Source organism: Xiphophorus maculatus, chromosome 8, assembly GCF_002775205.1.
Source record: "Xiphophorus maculatus strain JP 163 A chromosome 8, X_maculatus-5.0-male, whole genome shotgun sequence".
Taxonomy (NCBI): domain Eukaryota; kingdom Metazoa; phylum Chordata; class Actinopteri; order Cyprinodontiformes; family Poeciliidae; genus Xiphophorus; species Xiphophorus maculatus.
Window position 1 is genome coordinate 5,289,836 of NC_036450.1, and position 26,814 is coordinate 5,316,649.

General features: G+C 38.6%; 1 protein-coding gene across 1 annotated transcript; it reads right to left on the reverse strand.

Moving 5' to 3' along the window:
* Window positions 1-391: 391 nt before the first annotated feature.
* Window positions 392-26,814, reverse strand: LOC111609487 (NACHT, LRR and PYD domains-containing protein 3-like). The gene is made up of 12 exons (XM_023338231.1): window positions 26,726-26,814; window positions 26,472-26,591; window positions 25,215-25,334; window positions 24,132-24,210; window positions 23,745-23,970; window positions 21,813-23,604; window positions 21,208-21,381; window positions 6,265-6,438; window positions 3,712-3,885; window positions 3,358-3,531; window positions 1,343-1,398; window positions 392-1,193 (listed from the first exon to the last, which is right to left on the reverse strand). The coding sequence occupies exons 1-12, from the start codon at window positions 26,812-26,814 to the stop codon at window positions 670-672; spliced, it is 3,702 nt and encodes a 1,233-aa protein (XP_023193999.1). The 3' UTR covers window positions 392-669.

Sequence of the window (26,814 nt, forward strand, 5' to 3'; positions counted from 1 at the left end):
GTTCTGCAGGTTCTGAGTTTCAGGTAGAAGTTCTGAATGAAACAGAAAATATGAAGATTTTCCCACTTTAGGCTTCAAAGCATTGACCTCTGACCTTCATGGGATGGGAATGTTTTACTTTAAATCAGGACTTTCTGAAAGGCAGAGTTGATGAAAAAATATTTTTAATGCAAATATTTAAATTTGAGCAGGAAAAGAACAGAATGAGCAGCAAATGAACCAAATGCAGAAGAAAAATGTTTTCATTTAAAACACATGAAGAAAAACTGCAGCAAATTTACAAAAGGAAGATTTAATATTCAAATCTGACATGTTGAGAAAAATAGGAGCCGATAGAAACAGAAAATGATCAGTGATTGAGAAAAACTGATCAACATTTCAATGGAATCTGATGAATGAAAGGAAAAAATAAGAGAAACAACATCTTGATATTCAGTGTGAAGCTTTGACTGGAAACAGACAGGAAAACATGAGGATCCTGGAATATTCCTGGAATAATCCTGGAATAATTCCAGCTTCCATATTTAAAGGACTGGAAGAAGAAAAAGTTTCCAAGGACTCAATCAGAATTGTTTCACCAAGAAACAGATTGTAGAGACTGAACTATCTGTTCAACAGTGAGAGAGTTTCTCTGACAGGAGGAAAATCTTTAGACTCTTTAGACTCAACTCAGCACAGAAACACTGAGGAACCAGAACTGGGCCAGAACCCAAATCCAGGAATCAGAGGTTCAGTGAATGTGGTGTTGAAGGTGTGGAGGAGGATCAGTGAGTCAGAGGAAACTCTGTAGAAGGACAGAATGCCAGCAGGACAGTCCACATACACTGCTACTCTGTTAGAGACAGAGGAGGAGGAGAGACGAGTTCCTATGTTATTGTGCCAGACAGAGTAACCACCATCAGAGCAGTTCAGACTCCAGGAATGATCATTCCATCCAAACCAACAGTCTCTACTGTATCCTTTCCTCCTGATTCTTCTGTAAGTCACTGATATATAAACTCTTCCTCTCCACTCAACCTCCCAGTAACAGCGACCAGTCAGACCAGTTCTACACAGCAGCTGAGGTAAATCAAATCTGTCTGGATGATCAGGATATGACTGAAGCTCCTCCACACGTGTCACCTTCCTGTTGTCTTCAGACAGTTTGAGTTTTCTGCTCACTGTATTTGTGTCGATGGTGAGTTGACAGGAATCTGATGGAGAGAACAAACACAATCCAGCTGCAGTTATTGATCATTTATTGACACTTTGATGATGACTCCTGAATGAGTGATGTGACAGTTTGAAGATGGTTGAATGTGAGCTGCTTTGTTGTCATGAATCAGATGAAAAACACACTTACACTTCCTCAGTCTCCATAGACCTGGTGTCAAGAATGGGACTCCAGCAGGCTCCACCCTGAAAGGAGGAGGGGGGTCAGACCATCAGTCTCTTTCAGCAGCAAACATGGACATTACATGTCTCTCAGACACACATTGTCCTCCACTGAGACAGGAACAGTCCAACATTTGGATTGCAAACTGCAGTGGATGTAGGAAGGACAGTTGGTGCTGCTGCAGCACAACTCATTTCTCCAAACACAGGAAAAGCTCCAACAGAGAGGAGAAAGGAAATCCCTCAGTAACAACCTGAAGAAACTCACTGAAGCCTAAAAGGACATCAGGAAACTAAGGAAACATTTCTGGAAGCTCAACCTGATTTAATAATCAGCATTAAAATACAATCAATCTAAACTCTGACACAACACCTGGATACCTGTTCCATCCACACTCCCACACACAGATGAAGGAATGAAACACTAAACAGCCCTGCTGCTGAAAACCTGCTGTGGCCTCACTGTAATATCCAGAAATACAAACATTAAAAAGGAGAAGCTGCATCACATTCAACAAAGATAAGATAAGATAAGATTTATTTGGCATTGTCATCAACAGATTACAACGAGATTGAGATTTGCTCGACTTGAGTTAAGATGCAGGTTATGTGTATATACATGATATCCAAAGATAAAGAAATAAATAGACATCAGAAGATGGTTGCAGTGCCTGCAGGTGTCGCAACAGAATTTACATTTATAACACAGTGGTGTCAAGAGCACTAACCAACAAATCAAAAAGCGCAAAGCGACTTGGATGTAACTTGTAACGCAACGCTTTATAGAAATGTAGTGAAGTAGAAAGTACAGATACTGTAAAATGTAGTGGAGTAAAAGTTCCCACCATTAAATCTACTTACGTACAGAAACATGAAAAATGTCCTTAAGTTCAGTAACAAAGTTCTTGTCCCAACAACCAGGATCAGGTGAAGGACCTCTGCAGTCCCATGATGCTTCCTCTCCCTCTTCTAAACCATCTGATGGGCTGATATCATCCCTCTACTTTATCAATAAAATGTTTTTCTTTCTCTTATTACGATTCCATTATTTATCCTAAATGTGACGTCAGAGCTGTGGATCTGGAATCTGATTGGTTGGATGGATATTTCCCTGGTTTTCCAACATGAAGGGTCTCTGCCTTTTTCCAAGACGTTGGGAATTTTTCCCAAACTTTATTGAACAATCCCAAAAGCTTTCCCAACTACTGAAAACCTAAGCACATTAGTCTTTTCTTGGATCTGTCTAAAAGGTCTTATTATTGTTTTTCATTTCTACCACAGTCAACAGAGCACAATTCTACTTTTTCACCATCATTCACTGCAATTCTTCATTTCCTCTGGAAAACAAGGGATTTCTATTCTCTCCTGATTCCTTTCATTCTTTGGATCATTTTCCAGATGTCGCCCCCTGGTGGAGATCAAACTACTAAATGGATGAAACTGTTAAAATTCTCACTTTCTTTCTTTGCCTCATCAATAGTTTTCTTCACTTTTTATGTAATTTATATTTTATTAAATCCTGAAAGTTGTGAGTTTTGTTTAAAATCTAAAGTTCTTTATTTTTCTCTCCCATAACTTTTAAACATCCATCTGACCAACATGGAGTTACTTTTCTTCTCATCTTTGCTTCTTGGGGCTGATTGGTCTGGAGCTCCATCAAATATTGTTTTAAAGTCCTTTCTGCCATCAGTAGATCATCATGGAAATCTAACTGAACTTCTTTTATTAATTTAGTCAGAGTCCCTATTAAACTATTAAACCCATCCCACTCTTTAATTTTCCTTGTGAGCCGTTCTTAGTCTGGAGAATATTCCAGAAAACTGGGTAATGATCTCTGCCTCCAGATGAGGCGTCTAAATATTTAATTATCAAATTAAACATTCAGCTTCAAACTAAATGTTTCCCAGCAGACTGACTAAAGACATTTCTCCCTCTTCCTCCTCTATCAGACCTTCTCTGCTCCTGCAGCAGGTTCCTCCATACCTGAGAGCTTCCAGTCTCCAGTGTGGATCCTTCAGTCCAGCCGACAGCAGCTTCACTCCTGAGTCTCCTGGATGATTGTAGCTCAGGTCCAACTCTTTCAGATGGGAGGGGTTGGAGGTCAGAGCTGAGGCCAGAGAAGCACAGCCTTCCTCTGAGACCAAACAGCCTGATAAGCTGCAGACACACAATTCATCACATGATGAGAACATTGAGGTAGAACCCAAAGTCTGAACTGATGGATGGATGGATTTGTAACATGTGGAATAAATAAGAAAGCCAATAAACTGCTGGGATCTGTAATAATGTTTCTTTTTGCACCTAAGATGCAGCAATTTGTCAAGTGCCCAGAGTTACCTGAGAGTTTCCAGGTTGCAGTTTGGACTCTTCAGTCCAGCAGAGAGAAGCTTCACTCCTGAATCCTGCAGGTTGTTGTTACTCAGGTCCAGTTCTCTGAGACTGGAGGACTGGGAGCTGAGAACTGAGGACAGAGCTTCACAGCTTCTCTCTGAGAGGTTACAGCCACTCAGTCTGAGGAGACAGAGAGAAATCTGTTATTAAACAATTCTTCTAAATGTGTCTTTTTTCCAGTCAACAATGTTCCTCTTTACTGATTTAAGGGACTGTTTTATATATAATTATGTTGCCTTTTGTTGTGAACTGGTTCAGTCTATAGATGGGCCTCCAGCCATGAAGGACTGAACTAAAGGCAACAAGGAGGCTGGCAAGAGAAATATTAAATTCCTCTATGAACTAAATTAATCCCATGTCAGTTTTAACAGAAAGAGTCCAATGAAGCCTGAGAATCAAGGCTGGGCTGAAGAACAGCATCAGGCTTAGTTTGAGGATCAGCATCAGAGCTGGTTTGAGGGAAAACACCAGCTTGAATCAAAGCAGAGCAAATCTGGAATTTCATCTTTCCATTTTTTAACTGTTGGAAACAGAGATGGAAAACTGAGCAGCAACTCACAAAAAACTATTTTGAACAAAAATCTAATTGCTCAGTGAAAGGATTGTATAAAAAAAATGTTTTTTTGTTTGAGAAAAAAATTACAACAAAACTAATGTGGGAAATAATAGAAACAAATAGAAACAAATTTGCTCCTAAAACAATCCAAAAACAAGCACTAGCCAAACATTAAATACAGGGAAATTTAACCCAGTATTTAAATTAAAGAGTTCTGAAAACACCCCACCAACCTGACACTAAATGTTACTAAACACATGGAAAACACACTTTCAGAAGTCACCACAATTAAAACTGCATTCATAAATATCACAACATTGAACGGCCCTCCAAATATGTTTTAAACATTTTCTTGGAATAGGATGGGCCACCAATATGTTACGATCCTCATGTCATCACACAGAACTCACAAAATACAAAGTCCAGACCAGATGATGTTTTTAACAAAGAGGTTTTATTAAACCCAAGTCTGGACACAAAGTGGTTCTTGCAGTCTTGGTAAAATAAAAGAGTGAGAGAACGAACAAATAAGGCAGCAGTTGGCCGTCGGATTCAGGCCGCTGTGGGGCTCATACTGATTCTAATCTAACGTTCATAATAGTTATCTCTTCTTTAATTTCTAATTATTTATTATTCTTTCTACTGATATAATTAAATTCAAATTAGAAAACAGCTTATTGATCCCAAAAGGAAATAAAATCTTGTGACTCAAATTAATTCAAATTCTTCAAAGGGTTATTTTAGATATTAATGACTGTTTAGCTTAAAAGATCTCTTGTGGTCTGTATAACAGTGAATTTCAAGAAGGTTCTGACTTTATATTATATATATTCTAGATAAATTCCTCTACTTGTTTCTCTGAATATAGATGATTATTTAACATGTTGCTCATCCTCTTCCTGTTACTGAAACATTTCCACTTATTCTAGAATCTATAATTGCTCTCAGCCATATCTCTTCAATGCCAATAATATCTGTTAATGTAATTTATCTGAACAGTCTAACTTCCTGTCCATCAGCCAATCAGCTTCCTGTATTTTCTCAGTAGATCCATCAGTGGAAGCCCCGCCCAGCCCATGATGCTCCTGGTTTGTGAAGACAGAGAGACAAACTGAACTCTGATAGGAAACAGTTTCAAACTGATTTTCTCTCTCCAACCTCTTGGTTCCACATGGAGCTATATTTGGCCCCCTGCTGCTCTGACTACCATGTCATTGTGGTTCTAGTAGATGGGTCGGTTTCCCAGGTTCATACAGTACCATGTGGAAAATGGTGCTATATGGTAATAGGCTGTTCTTTGCAAAGTTACACGGTCAAAATTAACAGAACTAATTTTAGTTATTCAACTGTCATTAGAGACAAAATGATGTTCAGAATATCAAGTTATATTTTCACCATGTTATTCATTCACTTATAAATCCCATCGCTCCAAACTAAATATTTAATTGTCAAACTACAAATTTAGCTTCAAACTAAATGTTTCCCAGCAGACTGACTAAAGATATTTCTTCCTCTTCCTCCTCTATCAGACCTTCTCTGCTCCTGCAGCAGGTTCCTCCATACCTGAGAGTTTCCAGTTCTGTAGGTAATAAAAATCAAAAACAGTCACATGTACAATGGATTAGGAAGTCTAACAACTGCTGGGAGGAAGGATCTGCAATAATGCTCCCTGTGTACCAGGATGCAGCAACCTGTCAAGTATCCAGAGCTACACTATCAATGTTAGCCTGAACCCAACCTTTCTAAATATCTCTCTTCTTGGTTCATTAAGGCTGCAGCAAATGAAAACCAGCCATGTTTGTGTGTCAAGACTTAGCATGGTTACCCATCTCACAGTAAGACATCTATTATTATTTTACTCTATTATAGAAATACATTTGCATCATAACTGATACAATATAATGGACAGAAATCTGGTTTCACTAAGATTGAGAACATTTTACCTGAGAGTTTCCAGGTTGCAGTTTGGACTCTTCAGTCCAGCAGAGAGAAGCTTTACTCCTGAATCCTGCAGGTTGTTGTTACTCAGGTCCAGTTCTCTGAGACTGGAGGACTGGGAGCTGAGAACTGAGGACAGAGCTTCACAGCTTCTCTCTGAGAGGTTACAGCCACTCAGTCTGAGGAGACAGAAAGAAAAATCTGTTAATCAGCAAATCACAAATATTTATTTCTTTATTTCCAGTCAAGAATTTTCTTCTTGGAAAGATTGAAATGACTTTTTACTTCACATATTTTTATGTTGACGTTTATTGTGAACTAGATCATTTTGTAGATGGTTCTCCTGTCTTGAAGGATTGAACAACAGACAACAAGGAGGCTGGCAAGAGAAATATTACAATCCACCATGAACTAAATGAATCCAGTGTCAGTTTTAACAGAAAGAGTCCAGTGGAAATCTAGGCTGAATATCAGCATCAGAGCTGGTTTGAGGGAAAACACCAGCTTCAAGCAAAGCAGAGAGAATCTCAGATTTCATCTTTCCCTTTTTAACTGCTTGGATACAGAGATGGAAAACTGAGCAGCGACTGACAAAAGCTGTTCCTTTGAGCAACAAGCTAACTATTTAGCTTCAAACTAAATGTTTCCCAGCAGGGACTTCTGGGAAACATGGCGTCTTACTGAGCAGCTGCTGGGCTCTGAGCTCCGACCAATATATCCTGCATTTAGATATCTAGACCACTGCTAAGATATTTTTCGTACGAGCAAACTCCCTGGGATTCAGTTCAACCTGCTGCTAAGAAAATGATTATTTAATGCTAAAATACACTTAATCTTCCCACATGTGTTAATCACTCGTATTTGAAAAAACAGGCTTTGTGTGACCCTTCGAAAGAGGCCCGAGGAGACAAGCAGACGCCTTCAACTGTTTGTTTAAGAGCATACAAAAGCCATAAAATTAGCATCTCCATGGAAACGGCAGCTGGAATGTGGTAGGAAGAAACTCCAGGAGAGTCAGCGAGATTTATAACAGGACTTCGGTGCGGGGGATATTCGTGCAGGACTGGGGGTTTCCCTCCGATTTGCTTGGACAAAAAACAGAGCACCTTCGAGGCTGAACCAGGTCTCTGATTGGTCAAAACAACAGAACGCCTTTTTTGCATATATTAAATAGGGAAACACCCTTTTGGTTTATAGTTTCAGGTCAACACCAGAGAAGGGGGAGTTTTTTCCATCTTTTTACTCCACGCGGGCGCCTTTGTCTGTCTTATGTGTTTTGTGTTTGTCTGTCTTCCCCTTGTGTGTTTTTATTTTCATGAGAAAATGCATATCTCTGTATCTCTGCAGCTTTGTTGTCGATTGCTTTGTATGAGATTAAAACTCCGTGATCTGTGACGTCAACACGTTTTGTTGTTGTTTCGTTTTAGCAGCACGCGGTTGCAGGACGCTCACGGAGAACCCCACTCGACCCGGCTAACAGGAGGAAAAGGAGAGCCATGCTTTTCCAAAATTTAAGCTAACATGATAACTTTTCTTCTTAACAATTTGGGGGCTCGTTCGGTTGCGGATTTTGAGCGGGCGGCTCTGTCACGCGTTGGCCTGGTTCGGCTCGGTGAGGTGAGATACTTTTCATTATTCTTTTGTTGTTTGCACCGCCGTGTGCTGGGAAAAAGGCGAGCTGGATTGTTGTGGCTGTATCCAGCCGCGCGGAGTTTTCGGAGCTGCAGAGATAGATAGATTGTGTTTTTAAAATAGCCAGTGAATTACTGATTGGATTGCAATACACAGGAAACAAGAGGATCGTGGCGGTTCCGGACATAGGATTTGCTACCCTATTGTCAAAAAGGCTGGGTTTTTCTTCATTATTGTTCTTTTGCCCTGAGGATTTAGTCTTGTGTCTCTAAATTGAAAAGAAATTGTGTATTAAAATTTAGTTTGAGTGTGTGGTACACTTTGCATAGTCTGAGGTAGACTGTTACGGTAAAATAGACTGGGGTAGGCTTTAGATTTTGAGAAATAGTAATCAAGTATTAGTGTGTGGTACACTAGATAGGTCTGAGGTAGGCCGTTAGATAGAATTTGTGGTGAATTCTTATTATAGTTTGTGGTAAACTTTGAGTGTGTGGTACACTAGATAGGTCTGAGGTAGGCCGTTAGATAGAATTTGTGGTAAATTCTTATTATAAGTTTGTGGTAAACTTTGAGTGTGTGGTACACTAGATAGGTCTGGGGTAGGCCGTTAGATAGAATTTGTGGTAAATTCTTATTATAAGTTTGTGGTAAACTTTGAGTGTGTGGTACACTAGATAGGTCTGAGGTAGGCCGTTAGATAGAATTTGTGGTAAATTCTTATTATAGTTTGTGGTAAACTTTGAGTGTGTGGTACACTGGATAGGTCTGAGGTAGGCCGTTAGATAGAATTTGTGGTGAATTCTTATTATAGTTTGTGGTAAACTTTGAGTGTGTGGTACACTAGATAGGTCTGGGGTAGACCGACGGATAGAATTTGTGGTAAATTCTTATTATAAGTTTGCGGTAAGCTTTGAGGTTGCATTTTTATTTTTAGCTGGCGCCTTCTTTGTATTTTTGTTTTCCTTCTCCTCTTGTCTTTCTAATTTGTCTATCATTCTGTTTAGTGTTATCTGTATTTGTCTGTTTGTGGTGTTTTTGCAGCTAGCGGCTCTTCTGGGTGAAGTGTGCGTGCAGAGATCTGCGTGTGTATTTGCTTGTGTATCTGTGTCCCCTGTTGGATAGGTGTGCGAGTATGTGTGTGAGTATGTGTGTGTGTGACCGTGTGTGTGCGCGTGCGCGAGTTCGGGCAGGCTGTGTGTTTGAGCAGAGTATTAAGTTGTTTGGATAGCGCTGTTTGTGTGAATTTGGGTGGCTTATGCTGCGTTTTATTGTAAAGTTATTATGGACGCTGAGTTGCGACACGTGCTATACGCTATTTTATGGTCGGGGTTCGTCTTAACGGGGAAAGTAGAACGATGGCGAAAACGTGGTCTTTTAGTTTAAAAATAAATAAATAAAAATAGGAGTTAAGTACATAAAAACTGGTACCAGAAAACAAAATTATTGGTTGTGGTTTGATTTTAACATAACTTTGAGATTTTTTTTTTTTTAAACGGGCACGGGGAATTAAAAGGTTCCTGACGATTGGAGTTTAAAATTAATTAAATTGACACATGAAAATATGTTAATAAAACATTGGACAATTCCTGAAGCTTCAGTAAATTTCATATAAACTTTAGTAAAATTGATATAAATTACAGTAAAATTTGATAGAATAAGGACCACAGACTGACCCTTGGGGACTGATGAAATTCTGACTGACTATAAAACCTGGCCAGATGTGTGTGTTTTGTGTTTTCTGTAACATGTTTTGTGTTTTTGTGTTGAATTACAATTCATGTTGGTGTGAGAGAGTGTGTGATTGGAGATAAAATACCACTGGGTATTTCATGTCATATAAAATATAGAGCAATTTTTTAGTGCTGTTATGTGGTGCAAAATTTCTAGTTTTTACAAACATCCTCTGTGTTAACTTGGACTAAATTATTTAAATTAAGCAATAACAGCAGTAAAGTGTGACCTGCAGTGAAAAGTTTGGAAGGTGATTAAAGGATAGAATCTTGATAAAATAAATCATCTGAACAAATTGAAAATAAATTATGGGTTCTACGGTTAAATAAATGAATAAATAAATAAATAAAATAAGAAAAAATAAGCCAAGAAAATGAGGTCACAGAGGATTCTAGAAATGCTGTCTTGGCAAATTAATAGTTAAATACATAAATATGGTGAATGGATGAATAGATAAATACATAACTGATTAGGTACAGCAATGAAATAAATTAAATAAAAATTTATATAGACTTGAGAACTAAATAGTGGATATAATGTTAATTATTCCTTCTAAGGCTGTGCAGGTAGTAGGAAAATGGAATAACATACAATGAGTAAAATAGGACTTTTTTCATGAGTTGAGGATAAGAAAAAACGAAGATTTTTAGAGAAACAGGCTCTAACTGTAAGAGGTAATTGTTCAGATAACAACAAACTGCAATATGCAACTGACTCTAGATATTTTCACAATCAGTCTTTTTCAAACAGACCAAAACTTTAAGATAGATAAAATATTGTTAAATCTACAGGACTTACGGATAATTAGACAGGATAAATTAGAAGTCACTCTCTTGTTAAATAGAAATTGGTTAAATATAGAAAAGTTTGCTAAAATTTACAAGATTTGTTGTTGAAGGATAACATTAAGTTTAAAATAACTTATTGGTTAATAAAACACATTATATGGAATTATTGTCGAGAATCAATATTAAACTGTAATAAGAGATGATTAAATAGTGCCTGTAGACAGACGAGAGGGCTGCGAATAAAATAAGAAAATTAAGGAAAATAAATAAATAGAACAAAACAAGAAGAAGCGACGAGTATGTTTATTTAGACATGAGACTAATGGAGCTCAAGGAGGAGTTATAACCCCATTCACAGAAGTTCAGCACGGGAGAACAAGCTACAGCTGTGCTGTAACTTCTACCCCCACTAGATTCAACTAATTAACATGTGAAGCCTCTTTGTATACCACTAATTTTAAGTGCGAAGCAACCTCTGCTCACAGAAGTTCAGCATGGGAGCACCAGCAGCTGTAAGGCAAATTATACTCTCTCCCATCGTTTACAGTACTTCCTGACAAAATATCTGCATGTAAGTTCATTTAAAAGTAGAAGGAACTAAAACATATCTGATGCTTTCACTGACAAAGCCTACTAATAAATTTAAAGAATTGGGAGTTCTTCCTGAAATCCTTATTGGCTCTTTTTCCTGCCATACAAATAGTTCCTCCGAGAGGTGAAAAGGGGGTTTTATGGTGGGCTTAGGAATTTGTTTTATGGTCTGACAATGGAGATTGCTCAGACTGGTGTAGTGACTTTCAAATTTAGATTGTGAAATCTAAAAGTACAAAAGGATTTAATTTTTCTTTTTTCCTATGGAACATAGAGATTGGCTGTTTAAATTTTAGGGTATTGTTTCACATTATAGATTATAGGAAGGAGTAGAGAGTCTTTTCTCATCCCATAAGACAGGATTTTTGATGCAGTTTGGTTTCCTAGCTTTAGTGAAACATTTTCTCTTTAAAGTAGATAGTTTATACAAGCGAATACATAGTGAGTAAGGAATAATGTGGAAAATGTTAAATATAAGTTTTTAGCGTCAAAACACTGAGTCAACTGTCACACGCTGACACTCTTGGTAATGATTTTCTGGTTTCCTTTCATATTACTTTTATATAGTGAGTAGTGAGTAGTTTAGATTTTTATCTTTAAATTTGTTTTCATTAGTCTGGCTCCTTAGTTGGCTGTTTGATGTGCACTCATTTAGTTAACTGTAGGTGTCAGTTCTTCTATATTTTGTTAAATATCACGAATTCATTTTGAGTTACCAGTTTCCTCTTATTTTGTTCCGAAAGGGGGAGGGGGAAATTTGATCTTTAGTTTACTTTCTTTTCATTTGTAGATTTAGTGATATACTGACCAGTATTTTAGGATTTTGTGTTTAATTACCCCTTAGTGTGTTAATGGTCTGATCAGCCGTTATCTAAGTTCCCCTCATGTCTTGTTAGGTCAGTTTGTGCTTACGTCGTTCTGTTATACCTGTGTTGTTTTTTGTTATGTTGATTTCAGTAGGGGCCCAATTTATTATTTTTGGATTTTCTTTGTTAACTGTGTTTGAATTTTTTTTTTTCTTCAACGTCTCTCTGGTTCGTTATGCAAAACCTTCGCAGAGTCTTAATTGGTACACATGCTTTGTCAAACACTGCTGAAAATTTTTGAGAAGTTTTCTACAACGAATTATTTGATAATCATGAGAGTAAAATTGAATACTGAGTTTTAAAATTGTAATGTGAAATTTTTTTTTTTGGAAATAGTAATCTTGACGGTTTAAAGTATGCTATAATAAATTGTTCTGTTTGTTTTGAAATGTTTGCCTGTTAGGACGGGGGCAGCATTGAATATGGGTGGATTTTTCTCAGCTAAAATAATAACCCTGTTTCATCAACATCGTTATTTCACATACTAGAAATAGTGATACATTAGTCAGTAATGTATCAAAGGGGGAGAAGATGTATGGGTTCATCTTTTATAATACTTAAACAAATTTTTGAAGAACATGTCTGATCTGTGCTACACATAAAAGTGAAAGGAAAGATATTGTCTGGTGAAATATGTGCTTATTTTGAATGGATTTGAGTTGTTCTCCATTAAAAGATTTTCTGACAATGGGCTAACATATTTTGAGAAAATAGATAAATTTATAGTGATAATGAAGCATATTTTGGTTAATTAACTTGGGAAAATAATTATAGAAATTACAAATATTAATGTGTCAGCCATTTTCAGAGCAATTAATTTAATGGAGCATGAATGTTTTAAGGAATGTTTTGAAGAATCTGTCATTGATTGAAGTTATCGCTGATCAGTGAAAGTACGCAGGTGGGATTATAATGGTTTTTCTAAACTTGATTTTTGTTTTGATTTGCATCCATTTAAAACGATTTTGAATAAAACTTTAAATTCGACGACGAGTAAAAGCCGAGGTGCAAATTGGTATATTTTGAAAATGTTCGGATTTGTTAAGGCATACATTTACATTATAATTTCTCCAGGTTTAATTTTTTTGAATTTTATTTGAGAAACGCATGTAAAATGATTTAGACAAATAACCGATAGGATCTAGTTTGTTCTATAAAAGTAATTTCAACGGGACAGTTTAATTCACAGTGATTTTCATTTTTGATGGTAAATGTAAGCTTTACAACTACATTGTTAGGGTTTTGTGTTTGTTTTGTTTCGTTTGTTTGATCCTATTTTTACAAGATTGGTTTAAGAAAAGATCTGCATTTGTTTGATATTCCGGCAAAACGTTACTTTGGAAACATGTCTTTTGAAGCAAATGATTACAGGGTTTTGGTATTTTTCATCGGTTGGAGCTATAGTATATAATAATAGCAACGTACATTGAAGGGATCACATCCACCATTTGATGAGCAGAATTGGACAAACTAGGAGATAAGGTTTCAAGTGATGTGTTGCTCATGGTTTTGCACGCGGACTGCCCTGGAGTTTCGAACTCCAGGTGGGACTTTGGACTCTGTCACACAAGCTGTTGTCATGCGAGGCGGGGGTGGGGCTGCTTGGAGAAGCGGCTTCACACTTATTTCGAAGATAGCAGCCACAGAGTCACGAGCGGTGGAGGATTCACTCTGACACGGGGTGACTTTAAGATGTTTGTGTTGAATACACAAAATGAATGATGCTTTTGGAAAATCTGATCTCTGTTTGTCGTTTCAGTTTGCAGCCGTTTTCCTGGTGCCCTGTGGATGTGGTCTCATTCAAAATCTGCGTTCTTTGATAAAAAAGATTAAAATAATTTCCCTGGATGGAAAATAACAAGACCAATTTATTTTTGGGTGAAACCATCGTTTGATTATGCTGACAGTAATGAAGATGATATTAAAGAATGTTGTAATTGTGTTTCTGATGCTGATGAAATTCATGTTGCAACGAAATGTCTGTTTTATTAACCTGTGACAGGTCGTTTCCTAAGATCTAATTTCCTCACGAGGAGATTTCACTTTCTTTTTGACACTCACGGTTATATTGGCATAATAATCCAATTTTCAGTGAGCAACGGACGCTCAGGTGGGAGCCTGAGGTTTCTGACCGAAGAAGATCAAGCTGCAAGAGGATCATCATAAACTTTTATTGCGTGTTTTTCGTTCGTTGTGAACTCTGACAAGGACTGTCGTTTTGTTTTTTGCGCGCATTTTTTGAACAATTCCTGACGAAGACTTCATTTTTTTTTTTTTTTGAGAGACTGTCGATGGACGTTTAAAAAAAAAAAAAAAAAAAAAAAAAAAAAAACAGAAAAGACGTGCAGCAGATTGCAGTTTTGTGTGTTTCTTGTTTCGACGGTTTGTAATTTTGTGATGAATGTTGTCTTTGAAGTTGCAGAGCATTTCTTACTAGTTTTTTTTTATATGTATGTCCCTGCTTTATTTTTTATTTTATACTTTGGGTTTTTGGTTTGTCTTGTGTTTTGGTTGTATTGTGATAATTTTGTTTTATGATTTTACATTTTTAAGGATAAGTCTTTCTACACCTTGGGTTTTGTTTCAAAGGGGGATTGTATGTAGTTAGGGTACGTCACGCTTTTGTCTTTTTATTTTTCGGTTTTTTCGTTTTTTCATACATAGTTGTGGTTCGGTATTAGAAGGCTTACTCAATTTTTATTGAGGTCTTTTTAAAAAGACCTCAAAAGGGGGATTGCTAAGAAAATGATTATTTAATGCTAAAATACACTTAATCTTCCCACATGTGTTAATCACTCGTATTTGAAAAAACAGGCTTTGTGTGACCCTTCGAAAGAGGCCCGAGGAGACAAGCAGACGCCTTCAACTGTTTGTTTAAGAGCATACAAAAGCCATAAAATTAGCATCTCCATGGAAACGGCAGCTGGAATGTGGTAGGAAGAAACTCCAGGAGAGTCAGCGAGATTTATAACAGGACTTCGGTGCGGGGGATATTCGTGCAGGACTGGGGGTTTCCCTCCGATTTGCTTGGACAAAAAACAGAGCACCTTCGAGGCTGAACCAGGTCTCTGATTGGTCAAAACAACAGAACGCCTTTTTTGCATATATTAAATAGGGAAACACCCTTTTGGTTTATAGTTTCAGGTCAACACCGGAGAAGGGGGAGTTTTTTCCATCTTTTTACTCCACGCGGGCGCCTTTGTCTGTCTTATGTGTTTTGTGTTTGTCTGTCTTCCCCTTGTGTGTTTTTATTTTCATGAGAAAATGCATATCTCTGTATCTCTGCAGCTTTGTTGTCGATTGCTTTGTATGAGATTAAAACTCCGTGATCTGTGACGTCAACACGTTTTGTTGTTGTTTCGTTTTAGCAGCACGCGGTTGCAGGACGCTCACGGAGAACCCCACTCGACCCGGCTAACAGGAGGAAAAGGAGAGCCATGCTTTTCCAAAATTTAAGCTAACATAATAACTTTTCTCCTTAACACTGCCAAGATGCCGAGTAAACAAATTAAAAGCGAAAACAACCAGCAAAGAGGGATCCGACGCTGGAAGCGAAGCGGAAACCGATACATGGAGGAGGCTAACGCTAGCTCCCTGACCTCTGAAGCTAACCTCCTGGAAGCTATCCAAGCCTTGAAAACTCACTTTACCAGGCAACTACGGGAGATTATAACTTCAAATCAAGAAATTAAAGACACAGTTGGAGTATTCCTCGAGAGGTTTACCTCTGCAGAATCCCGCATTAGCAACCTGGAGGACGGCGTCGCCTCGTTAACAGGCAAAGAAGCGACCATACAAAAGAAAACCCAGGATCTCGCTTTGAAGGTGGACGAGCTTGAAAACAGAAGATCCAACCTGAGACTCGTGGGTTTACCCGAGAAGACAGAGCAAGGGGACATCGCTGCTTTTCTGCAGACCTGGCTGATGGAGGTCCTGGGGCGGGACGCGTTTCCATCCCCCCCATTATCGAGCGGGCCCACAGGCTGCAGGGCCAGAGAGCTCCAGGCCGCCCGCCACGCATGATCATCGTGAAATTCCTAAACTATCAAGACAAGATGAGGGTGATGACTGCAGCCCGTCTGAAAGGAAAGGTGATGTACAGCGGTGGCCATGTGATGTTCTTCCCTGCTATCCGCGGATGTGGTGAAACAACGGAAACAAAACGACCGGGTGAAACAACAACTCCGTAATCTGAATATAAACTTTGGACTGATATTCCCAGCAAAGATGAGGATTTTCCACCGCGGTAAAAGCTTCCTCTTCCACACGCCAACGGAGGTGGAGAAATTTATACGGGAAACAAAACAAACTGACGGGTAACCACATTTACACGCTAGATGGCGCCAGCGAGGTTTAATAAGGATCAATACTCGAATTGATCGGTGATCCTGGACAATACACATTTCCACCAAGTCTCCCCCTCTTAGCGGTGGGGAATAAGTTTTAGATACCATGGTTGGGGTTCGCAGTTTAAGGTTGAGGTGCGAGTTGTTTAAGTAAACGTTTTTTCTGCTCCTGTTGTTCTGGGATCAGTAGCAAAGCCAAGTCACAGAATAGAGGGGAAGGGGAGGTGGAGATTCCCACTGGTGGGAAATCTCAGGAAAGTCTTTTGTGTTTGTAAATGTTCAGTGTTCTCAAGGTGCAATGTTCTTCAAGTTGTACATTTCAAGTTCCTACAGTTGAGACAAAAAACAGAAAGAGCTGATAAATGGACATTAAGCAGATGAGTACTGAGTCCATTATTGATGTGATCTCCTGGAATGTAAGAGGCCTTAGGAAATTGATCAAACTCAAAAAAGTAATGAATAGACTTAAACAATACCATCCAAAAGTGTTTTTTATCCAAGAAACACATTTACTTACAAACCAAGTTGCACGTCTAAGAAGAAGATGGCCAGGTCAAGTATTTTCCAGCTCATTTTCTCCACATGCTGGGGGCGTGGCAATTCTTCTTCATAAATCTTTACCTATACGTATAAAAAGGACCATCATAGATCCTGCTGGGAGATTCATAATAATCCAAGCCTCACTGATGAACCAAAACTTAATTTTGGTTAACCTGTATGGTCCTAATATAGATAACCCTGATTTCTACAATAATTTGTTTCTCTCTATTACAGCTTTACACGGTGATGTGATCTTTGGTGGAGATTTTAACTATACTTTAGATCCTAATCTCGACCGATCATCGGGTTTAGATTTGTCCCACCCTAAAAGTAGACGGGTTACACAACATTTTATGTCTGAACTAAACTTAAGAGATATATGGAGAGTACAGAATCCAACAAAGAAAGAATATTCTTGCCACTCAACTACCCATAATAGCTATAGCTGTATAGATTATTTCCTAATTTCAAACTCCTTGGTTACCAAAATTAAGAGTTGTGCCTACAAAAGCATATTGATCTCCAAACACTCACTATGCATACTTAAATTTTCACCCTTAATTGCGTTTAGACATAATCCTATTTATCGATTAAAACCCCACTGGTTGCAAATACCCACATTTCTGAAATATATTGAGATAAATATTGATGATTACTTCAGCCTTATAAATCTGAGACTACAGCATCTATTAGATGGGAAACCTTTAAGGCTTTTATACGGGGTCAGATGATAAGGTACACAAACAATAAAGCTAATAAAACTATCTTGGAGATGCTAAAACGTGAAGAACAAATAAAAGAGACTGAGCTGGAGATAAATCTAAAGGGTTCTAAAGAAAAGCAACAAGAACTGCTAATATTGAGAGCAAAATATGACAAACTATCAACTAACAAAGCTTCATCAGAGATATTCAGATTGAAACAATCCTACTACAATCAGGGAGAGAAGGCAGGAAAACTAGCGTGGCTCATTAAAGCTTTGCAGAATGAGAGGGCAATAAATGAAATTACAGCTGCAAATGAAAACACTACTGATCCTCAAAAAATTAATGATCTCTTTAAAGATTATTACTCAAAATTATATAAGTCTAAAGGGCACAAACCACAAGCATCACTTGACTCCTTTCTTAATTGTGTAAACATCCCCACACTTAGTGAAACAGCTAAATCAGAACTGGATATGCCAATATCTATAGATGAACTCTCAAATGCAATAGATAAATTAAAATCAGGAAAATCATCTGGTCCAGATGGGATTCCTTTGGACCTATATAAAATATTTAAAAACAAATTATTGCAGCCCCTGTATAATATGCTATTGGAAAGTTATACCATTAAAGAATTACCTCCTTCCTTGCGAAATGCGATCATAACAGTTCTACCTAAACCTGGGAAATCTCCCACTAGATGTGAATCTTTCTGACTAATCTCACTTATAAACTCTGATGCCAAAATAATATCTAAAGTTCTACCAATCAGGCTTGAGAAATTTTTACCATCCCTTTCTGACCCTGATCAGAACGGATTCATAAAGGGGCGGCGAGTTCACCACGGTATCCGTCATGTTCTGAATATAATTCATGCTAAATATGAACATCCTGATACAGCTTTGCTTTCACTTGATGCAGAAAAAGCATTGGATAGAGTGGAACATAATTATCTCTACAAAGTTCTCTCTCAATTCGGTTTTGGTAGTTATTTCATAAACTGGATTAAAATACTTTATAATAAACTCTCTGCCTCAGTTATAACTAATAACATTGTATCTAAATCATTTAATCTAGGTAGGGGACACGTCAAGGCTGTCCCCTCTCACCCTCCTCTTTGTTCTGGGAATCGAGCCACTGGCTATTGCCATAAGGAAAAATCAAAACATACATGGTGTCAGAATAAAAGATATTGAATCTAAAATTGGACTATTTGCCGATGATATTATGTTAATGTTGTCCAGTCTAAATTGCTCAATCCCCCAACTACTTAAAACTATCATTGAGTTTAGTTATATTTCTGGTTATAGACTTAACAAATCTAAATCCGTCATCCTATTTTTAAAACAGGCTGAAAGAAACAATCCTCCAATTCACACAACATTTCAGGTGGCAAAAGACAGCCTTACTTACTTAGGCATAAAAATTACTCCAAACATAGATGATATGGTTCGGGCAAATTACACGCCAGTGGTTAATTCAATAATGGAATCACTTGATAGATGGTCTACCTTACCTATATCTATGATTGGCTGTATAAATATTCTCAAAATCAACGTTCTCTCTAAATTCCTATATTTTTTCCAGGCTATCTCTCTTAATCCTCCTGACAGTTTTTTTTACAAAAAGTCAAACCATCCTAAATAACTTCATTTGGAACAACAGACGAGCCAGATTATGTTTATCATTATTATATCTTCCATATGACAGAGGAGGGCTCGGTGTGCCAAATTTCAAGTGGTATTATTGGGCTGCTCAGCTCTCTAGCGCATCCTGCTGGTTTTCAGCAGCTGATCTGTTGTGGGTAAATATAGAAAATATAAATACCACTCCTTTATCCCTAAATTCATATCTATACTCAAGGAAATGCAAAGAGTTATTAAAAAATACTTCCAACCCATTTGTTAAAAACACTATCCGAGTATGGTATGATGTACATAAATTCAAAATGAAATACCAACACTATCCCAATTCTCCCCGATCTGGGGCAACATGACATTTGAACCAGGTAGGAAAGACATGGGTTTTAAAACATGGTATGCTAAAGGTTTATGCAAAATTTCAGATTTATTTGATAAAGAGATTATGATGGGTTTTGAAGATTTGAAACAAAAATTTGACATTCCAACTAAAAATTTTTTTAAGTTTATGCAAATCAGAAGTTTTGTCTTGGGTACTCAAAAGTCTCTAACATTACCTAGTCTTACTTCTATAGAAGAACTGGCAATAAATTACCATTTGAAGAAGGACCTAATATTCTGCTTTTACAACATCATCAGAGACAGAATCCCAGACATCCTCACAACACAAAAGACTGGCCTGGTGTGAAGACTTGAAATGTAATATATCAGTAGAGGAATGGCAGAGGGCCTGTCTGAAGGCACAGACACAATCTATTAATACTCAATTTAAGTTAATCCAATACAAATGGTTGATGAGAACATATGTTACTCCAACATTACTAAATAAATGTAATTCCAACATCCCAGATACATGTGCTAAATGTGGAGATAAAGACAAATTGATTCACTGCCTTTGGGAATGTCCTGAGATTCAGAATATTTGGAAGGAGGTTTTGGATAAAATTTCACTTATCGTCGGTACCAAACTTAATCCCTGTCCTGGTTGTGTATCTTAGGGATTTTTCCCACTCAAACTCAAATAAGCAAGGTTGATCAAAAGTCCATAATTTACTGTTTGGTGCAGGCCAAATATAGTATAGCCAGTCCTGGAAATCTGTAACCAGACCCCAATTAAAGACTTGGATGTGTAAATTATCAAGCTCTCTTGCCTTGGAGAAACTCACCTTTATGATTAAGGGTAAAAAAGATATGGGAAATTTTTTTGCTATTCTTGGAAAATATAAATACTCATAATGATGATTGACTGAATGTACTTAGTTAATTTTACTTATGTTTTTATTTTTATAGTGGCTATAAGTCTGTTATCCTCATGTTAATACCAAATGTACTCACTGGCTCGAAAAATGTAGGAAACTAAAACACTGATGTCAGGATGCCTAGAACCAGGGAGGAAGTTGCCATCACCTCATACCTAGCTTGTGGACTGAGATTAAATCTCTTGGACTAAGTCTCAACATGCACCCTGAGATAATAAACTTAAAGTACTCTGTCTCACTGTAATCAACTGTTTGTCACCTTGAATGTTTAAGTTGTTAATGTGTTTTCTTTTGGTTTTGTTAGGGGTTTTGTGCACTTTTGAGTTACTTGTCTGTCTCTTTTAGAATGTAAAAGACAATAAACAGATTTTGGAAAAAAAATGTTTCCCAGCAGACTGACTAAAGACATTTCTCCCTCTTCCTCCTCTATCAGACCTTCTCTGCTCCTGCAGCAGGTTCCTCCATACCTGAGAGCTTCCAGTCTCCAGTGTGGATCCTTCAGTCCAGCCGACAGCAGCTTCACTCCTGAGTCTCCTGGATGATTGTAGCTCAGGTCCAACTCTTTCAGATGGGAGGGGTTGGAGGTCAGAGCTGAGGCCAGAGAAGCACAGCCTTCCTCTGAGACCAAACAGCCTGATAAGCTGCAGACACACAATTCATCACATGATGAGAATATGAGATCATTGAGGTAGAACCCAAAGTCTGAACTGATCGCTGGTGGATGGATGGATGTATGGATGGATTTGTAACATGTGGAATAAATAAGAAAGCCAAACAACTGCTGGGATCTGTAATAATGTTTCTTTTTGCACCTAAGATGAAGCAATTTGTCAAGTGCCCAGAGTTACCTGAGAGTTTCCAGGTTGCAGTTTGGACTCTTCAGTCCAGCAGAGAGAAGCTTCACTCCTGAATCCTGCAGGTTGTGGTTACTCAGGTCCAGTTCTCTGAGACTGGAGGACTGGGAGCTGAGAACTGAGGACAGAGCTTTACAGCTTCTCTCTGAGAGGTTACAGTCACTCAGTCTGAGGAGACAGAGAGAAAAACCTGCAATTAAACAATACTACAAAATTGTAATTTTTTTCCAATCAACAATGTTTTTCTTAGACAAGGAAGGTACTATCTTATTTTACACATGCTCATGTGTTTGGTGTGAACTGATTAATTTTATAGTTGGGCCTCCAACCTTAAAGGACAGAATTCCAGGAAACAAGGTGATTGGAAAGATAATTATAAAATTACACAACAAACAAATTTAATCCAATTTCAATTTTAACAAAGATGAATTTTGCTGCTTTAATTTTCAACATTCTTTCCAGCTGCTAAAGAAAGTCTGTTTCTCTTTTGCGTGTCCACCCACATGCACCAAATATATAAACTGAAACATGATTATATGTTTACCTCATAATTAGCAGATTTCTATAAAAAAAACTGCATTAACAATCTGTGACCTTACAGAGCTTTGTTGGAGGCTTTAACCACTGGCAGCAGCCTCAGAAGAACCTCCTCTGAAGCAGAGTATTTCTTCAGGTCAAACACATCCAGATCTTTTCCTGATGACACTAAGATGAAACCCAGAGCTGACCACTGAGCAGGAGACAGTTTATCTGTGGAGAGACTTCCTGAACTCAGAGACTGTTGGATCTCCTCCACTAGAGAACGATCATTCAGTTCATTCAGACAGTGGAACAGATTGATGCTTTTCTCTGCAGACACATTTTTACTGATCTTCTCCTTGATGTACTGAACTGTTTTCTGATTGGTCTGTGAGCTACTTCCTGTCTCTGTCAGCAGACCTTGTAGGAGTCTCTGATTGGTCTGCAGTGAAAGTCCTAGGAGGAAGCGAAGGAACAAGTCCAGGTGTCCATTTGGACTCTGTAAGGCCTGGTCAACAGCTCTCTGATGGAGATTATTTAGGTCAGATTTATTAAGTAATGAAGACTTCTGAGATCTTTCTTCCATCAGGTTGACACCAGAGTTGATGAAGGTCCGATGAGCATGAAGAGCAGCCAGAAACTCCTGAACACTCAGATGGATGAAGCAGAACACCTTGTCCTGGTACAGACCTCTCTCCTCTTTAAAGATCTGTGTGAACACTCCTGAGTACACTGAGGCTGCTCTGATATTGATGCCACACTCTGTCAGGTCTGATTCATAGAAGATCAGGTTTCCTTTCTGCAGCTGATCAAAAGCCAGTTTTCCCAGAGACTCAATCATCTTCCTGCTCTCTGGACTCCAGTGTGGATCTGTTTCAGCTCCTCCATCAAACTTGACCTTCTTCACTTTGGTCTGAACCACCAGGAAGTGGATGTACATCTCCGTCAGGGTGCTGGGCAGCTCTCCTCCCTCTCTGGTCTCCAACACATCCTCCAGAACTGTAGCAGTGATCCAGCAGAAGACTGGGATGTGGCACATGATGTGGAGGCTTCGTGATGTCTTCATGTGGGAGATGATCCTGCTGGCCTGCTCCTCATCTCTGAATCTCTTCCTGAAGTACTCCTCCTTCTGTGGGTCATTGAACCCTCTGACTTCTGTCACCATGCCAACACACTGAGAAGGGATCTGATTGGCTGCTGCAGGTCGTGTGGTTATCCAGAGGAGAGCAGAGGGAAGCAGTTTCCCCCTGATGAGGTTTGTCAGAAGAACATCCACTGAGGTGGACTCTGTAGCATCAGTCAGGATCTCTTTGTTGTGGAAGTCCAGAGGAAGTCGACTCTCATCCAGACCATCAAAGATGAACAGAACCTGGAAGTGTTCAAAGCTGCAGATTTCTTTGGTTTCAGTAAAGAAGTGATGAACAAGTTCCACCAAGCTGAACCATTTCTCTTTCAGCACATTCAGCTCTCTGAACGTAAATGGAAATATGAACTGGATGTTCTGGTGGGCTTTGTCTTCAGCCCAGTCCAGAATGAACTTCTGTGTTAGGACTGTTTTCCCAATGCCAGCCACTCCCCTTGTCATCACTGTTCTGATTGGTTGATCTCTTCCAGGTGGGACTTTAAAGATGTCTTCTTGTCTGATTGTTGTTTCTGGTCTGTGTGGTTTCCTGGATGCTGTTTCAATCTGTCTGACCTCATGTTCATCATTGACCTCTCCAGTCCCTCCCTCTGTGATGTAGAGCTCTGTGTAGATCTGGTTCAGAAGGGTTGGACTTCCTGCTTTAGCAATCCCCTCAAACACAGACTGGAACTTCTTCTTCAGACCAGATTTAAGTTGTTGTTCAAAACAACTTACTGTAGCAAGATGTTCTAAATTAACAAAAAAAAAATCAGCAACTAAGTAAAATGTTCTTCTGAAGATGATTTGAATAAATGTGATTCCATCTCTTCAGACATCAGTAAATGTCTGATTTATCCATCAGATCAAATCTCTGCAGAAATATTCTTACTTCTCTGCAAATGGTCAGCCAGCTTTTCCTGCTTCATCCTCCTCAGGAAGTTCAGTATGATCTTCATCACTGCCTCTCTGCTGCTCCTCCTCTGCTCTTCATCCTCACCTTCCAACACCTCATCATCTCTCTGACTCTCTGAGCATTCTGGGTCATCAGGATTCAGATATTTCTGGATTTTCTTCAGCTCGTTTTTCACAAAAGTGATAATGTTGTCCTCCAACAGCTGAAACAGTACAATATATAAAGGAAACATCAGAGTGAAATTATGGAGCCAAACACCAGATGGATGTTTGACAGATGGACACTCCTCTGGTCTACAAAGTGCAGCATGGAGATGACTGTGAACAGAACTCATGGAAAAGTAGTTAATGTTCATATACAGACCAAAAAAATGGAGTCCAGCTGTGTTTGATGCTGCTGGGCAGATGGACCACTGGGAACCTCTGAACTCTGCTGGTCCACTCTGTGGAGGAACCAGGAACAAATAGAAAGGCAAGAAATATTCATCCAGCAGTATTCACAGAGGAAATCACGAAGAGTTCACATTAAAATCCTTAAAACATAAAAACAGAGCATCACATGAACACAATACAAAGAAGTTAGAAAGAGAAAGAGGAAGATGAACTACAAGGTTAAAGACCAGTAACGCCACAATCACCCAATAGACATTTTAAAAAGTTGATTTTGAACTTGGACTTCAAACAGTCCAAACTGTCATTAGATCTGATGCTGGTGGAGACAGTTTCCCAGAGCTTGGGGACAGTGGAAGTGAAGGCTCTGTCCACACAGGTCTTCAGGACAGTGTGGGACATCCATCAGGTTCTGATGACTAGATCTGAGGTGATGTGGACATGGAGGAGGTTTGAGATATGTGGGTGTGTGTCCATGTGGGATCCTCTCCTGGATGTTATTGTGAGAATTTTAAAATGGATCCTGTAGATCCCTGGAAGCCAGTGAGATCACATTGTATCTGTCCACACAGAGACAATCAGAAGGTAAAGGTCCATGATGTAATATCTGGATGTGAGCAGTGAACCAGGTGATCTAAGTAGTTATAAAGATTTAATGTTCCTGCTGATCCCATTAAGAACCAGCAGAACCTCTGATGGTCCACATCAGCTCAGTTTGGTTGAGTTCCAGCAGATCTCACCAACCACATCATGAAGCTTTCCTTCCCTGCTGAACTGCTCTCACAATGCACACAGGAACCAAGTCCTGATGGACCAGACTGGCTTTACCAGGTATTTCCCAGTGGAAATGTGTTCCACTGTTAGTCTGACATGGAGCCAGGAAGCAGCAGAACATCATCATCAACATCCCAGAGATGAAGATATGAAGGTGTTTTCATGAGAACAGATCAGCTGATTTCTGTAGATAATGGATCAAACCTCTCTGTAAAAATAACTGGAAACATCTGAGTTCTTACTGGTTCAGTTTCCACAGTTACAGCAATTAGATACAGCTCACCTCTCTGATGATGGAGGTCCAGGAGATTTAAATTGATTGGGATGATCCATTGACCCGTCGCTCTTAAAGGAGACAGAGCTGGGTTCTAGTTCTGGTTCTGGTTTGAATCTCTGATGGATCCTGAAAGAAAAAGTCTCATTAGAAACTTTCTATTGTTTGCTTTCAAGATAATTTTTATATGACTCTAAAATAAAGAGCTGTGAGACAAAAACAGAACCAGACAGATCATCACCCTGATGTTCTAAATGATTCCTATCAGAACCGGTCCAATCCTCCAACATGTTCCTGATCATTGATCCTCCTGAATAATGTCCAGCCTTCTTTAAATAGCAGAAAGATTTGTTTCTGAGACAAACATGTTGGTTTGAAATGACTGAGAGAAGTTTGGTGATCTTAGTGTTGAGCTCTGACATGGAGAAGAACCAGGAATCATTTCCACTCTGACCATCCAAGGAGGTTCTGATGGAGCTTCAATCAGAACCAGATGGTCCGTTAGAGACACTGAAGCCCACTGCTCAGTCAGATCCACAAAATATTTAGTTTAACTGTAGAAATGGTTGATAATCTGCCATGTTGGATGATGTTTGAACTTCAGAGGTGGAATTATAAAAATAATTCATAGAAAAAGTTTTATTTCAGAATGAATCTGTCTTTTGTCAGATTTTAGAGAAAGATGCAAATATCAACCTAGAAATAAAATTCACTTCTGTCTATTTGTTCTTGTGTTAATATTAATATCAGACAAAATAAATGAGTTTCATTTGGAAAACTTAGGCTTATAGAAAACAGAATAAAACACAGTTAAATGTTTCTGGTTCAAATGTTATGTCAGCATAATAGTTTATAAGAGTGTGTCCTGACTGAGGATTTTTAAGATTCTTTCTGTATGTTGTCAATAACTGACCAATGAATGATGGTTAAATTGATGTCAGGTAAACATCAGATCAGATTTTGAGATTTCTGTTAACTAGTGAAGCTCTGGGTAGAGACTGTGGATCTAAACTGACCTGTTTGATTTTTGTACAAAGGAGCCAGTTGAACTTTATTGTTTTCATAGTAACATGGTCCTTATTGGAGCATGTTTCCATGGAGACATCATACGTATTACATCTTTGACGTAATACGCATGAAAAGAAAAATAACCTGAAATTCAGTCCAATGTTTTCATGACAACAGAACCCAACAGAACTTGTTATCATCACATGGCCACAATAACAGATATAAACTGAACAGTTACAGCAGTTAGAAACAGCTCACCTCTCTGATGGTGGAGATCCAGGAGATTTAAAGTTAAAGAATTTATCCTTTGACCTGTCACTCTTAAAGGACACACAGCTGGGTTCTGGTTCTGGTTCTGGTTTGAGTCTCTGATGGATCCTGATAGAAACATGATGATTAAAACTTAATCAGCAAAGAGGAGCAGCAGCAGCTTCATCACCACGTCTGTTCTGGCCTGATATAGTGAACGCTGTGTGAAAAGGGCTGTGGACAGTTAGAGATGGTGACCTCACCTCTGACCTTTGCTCTGGCTCTCATCTTCCCCACACAGAGTGGTTTTAGAGGGAGGGACTCCCTCCTCTCTGTCCTCACACTGATCCAT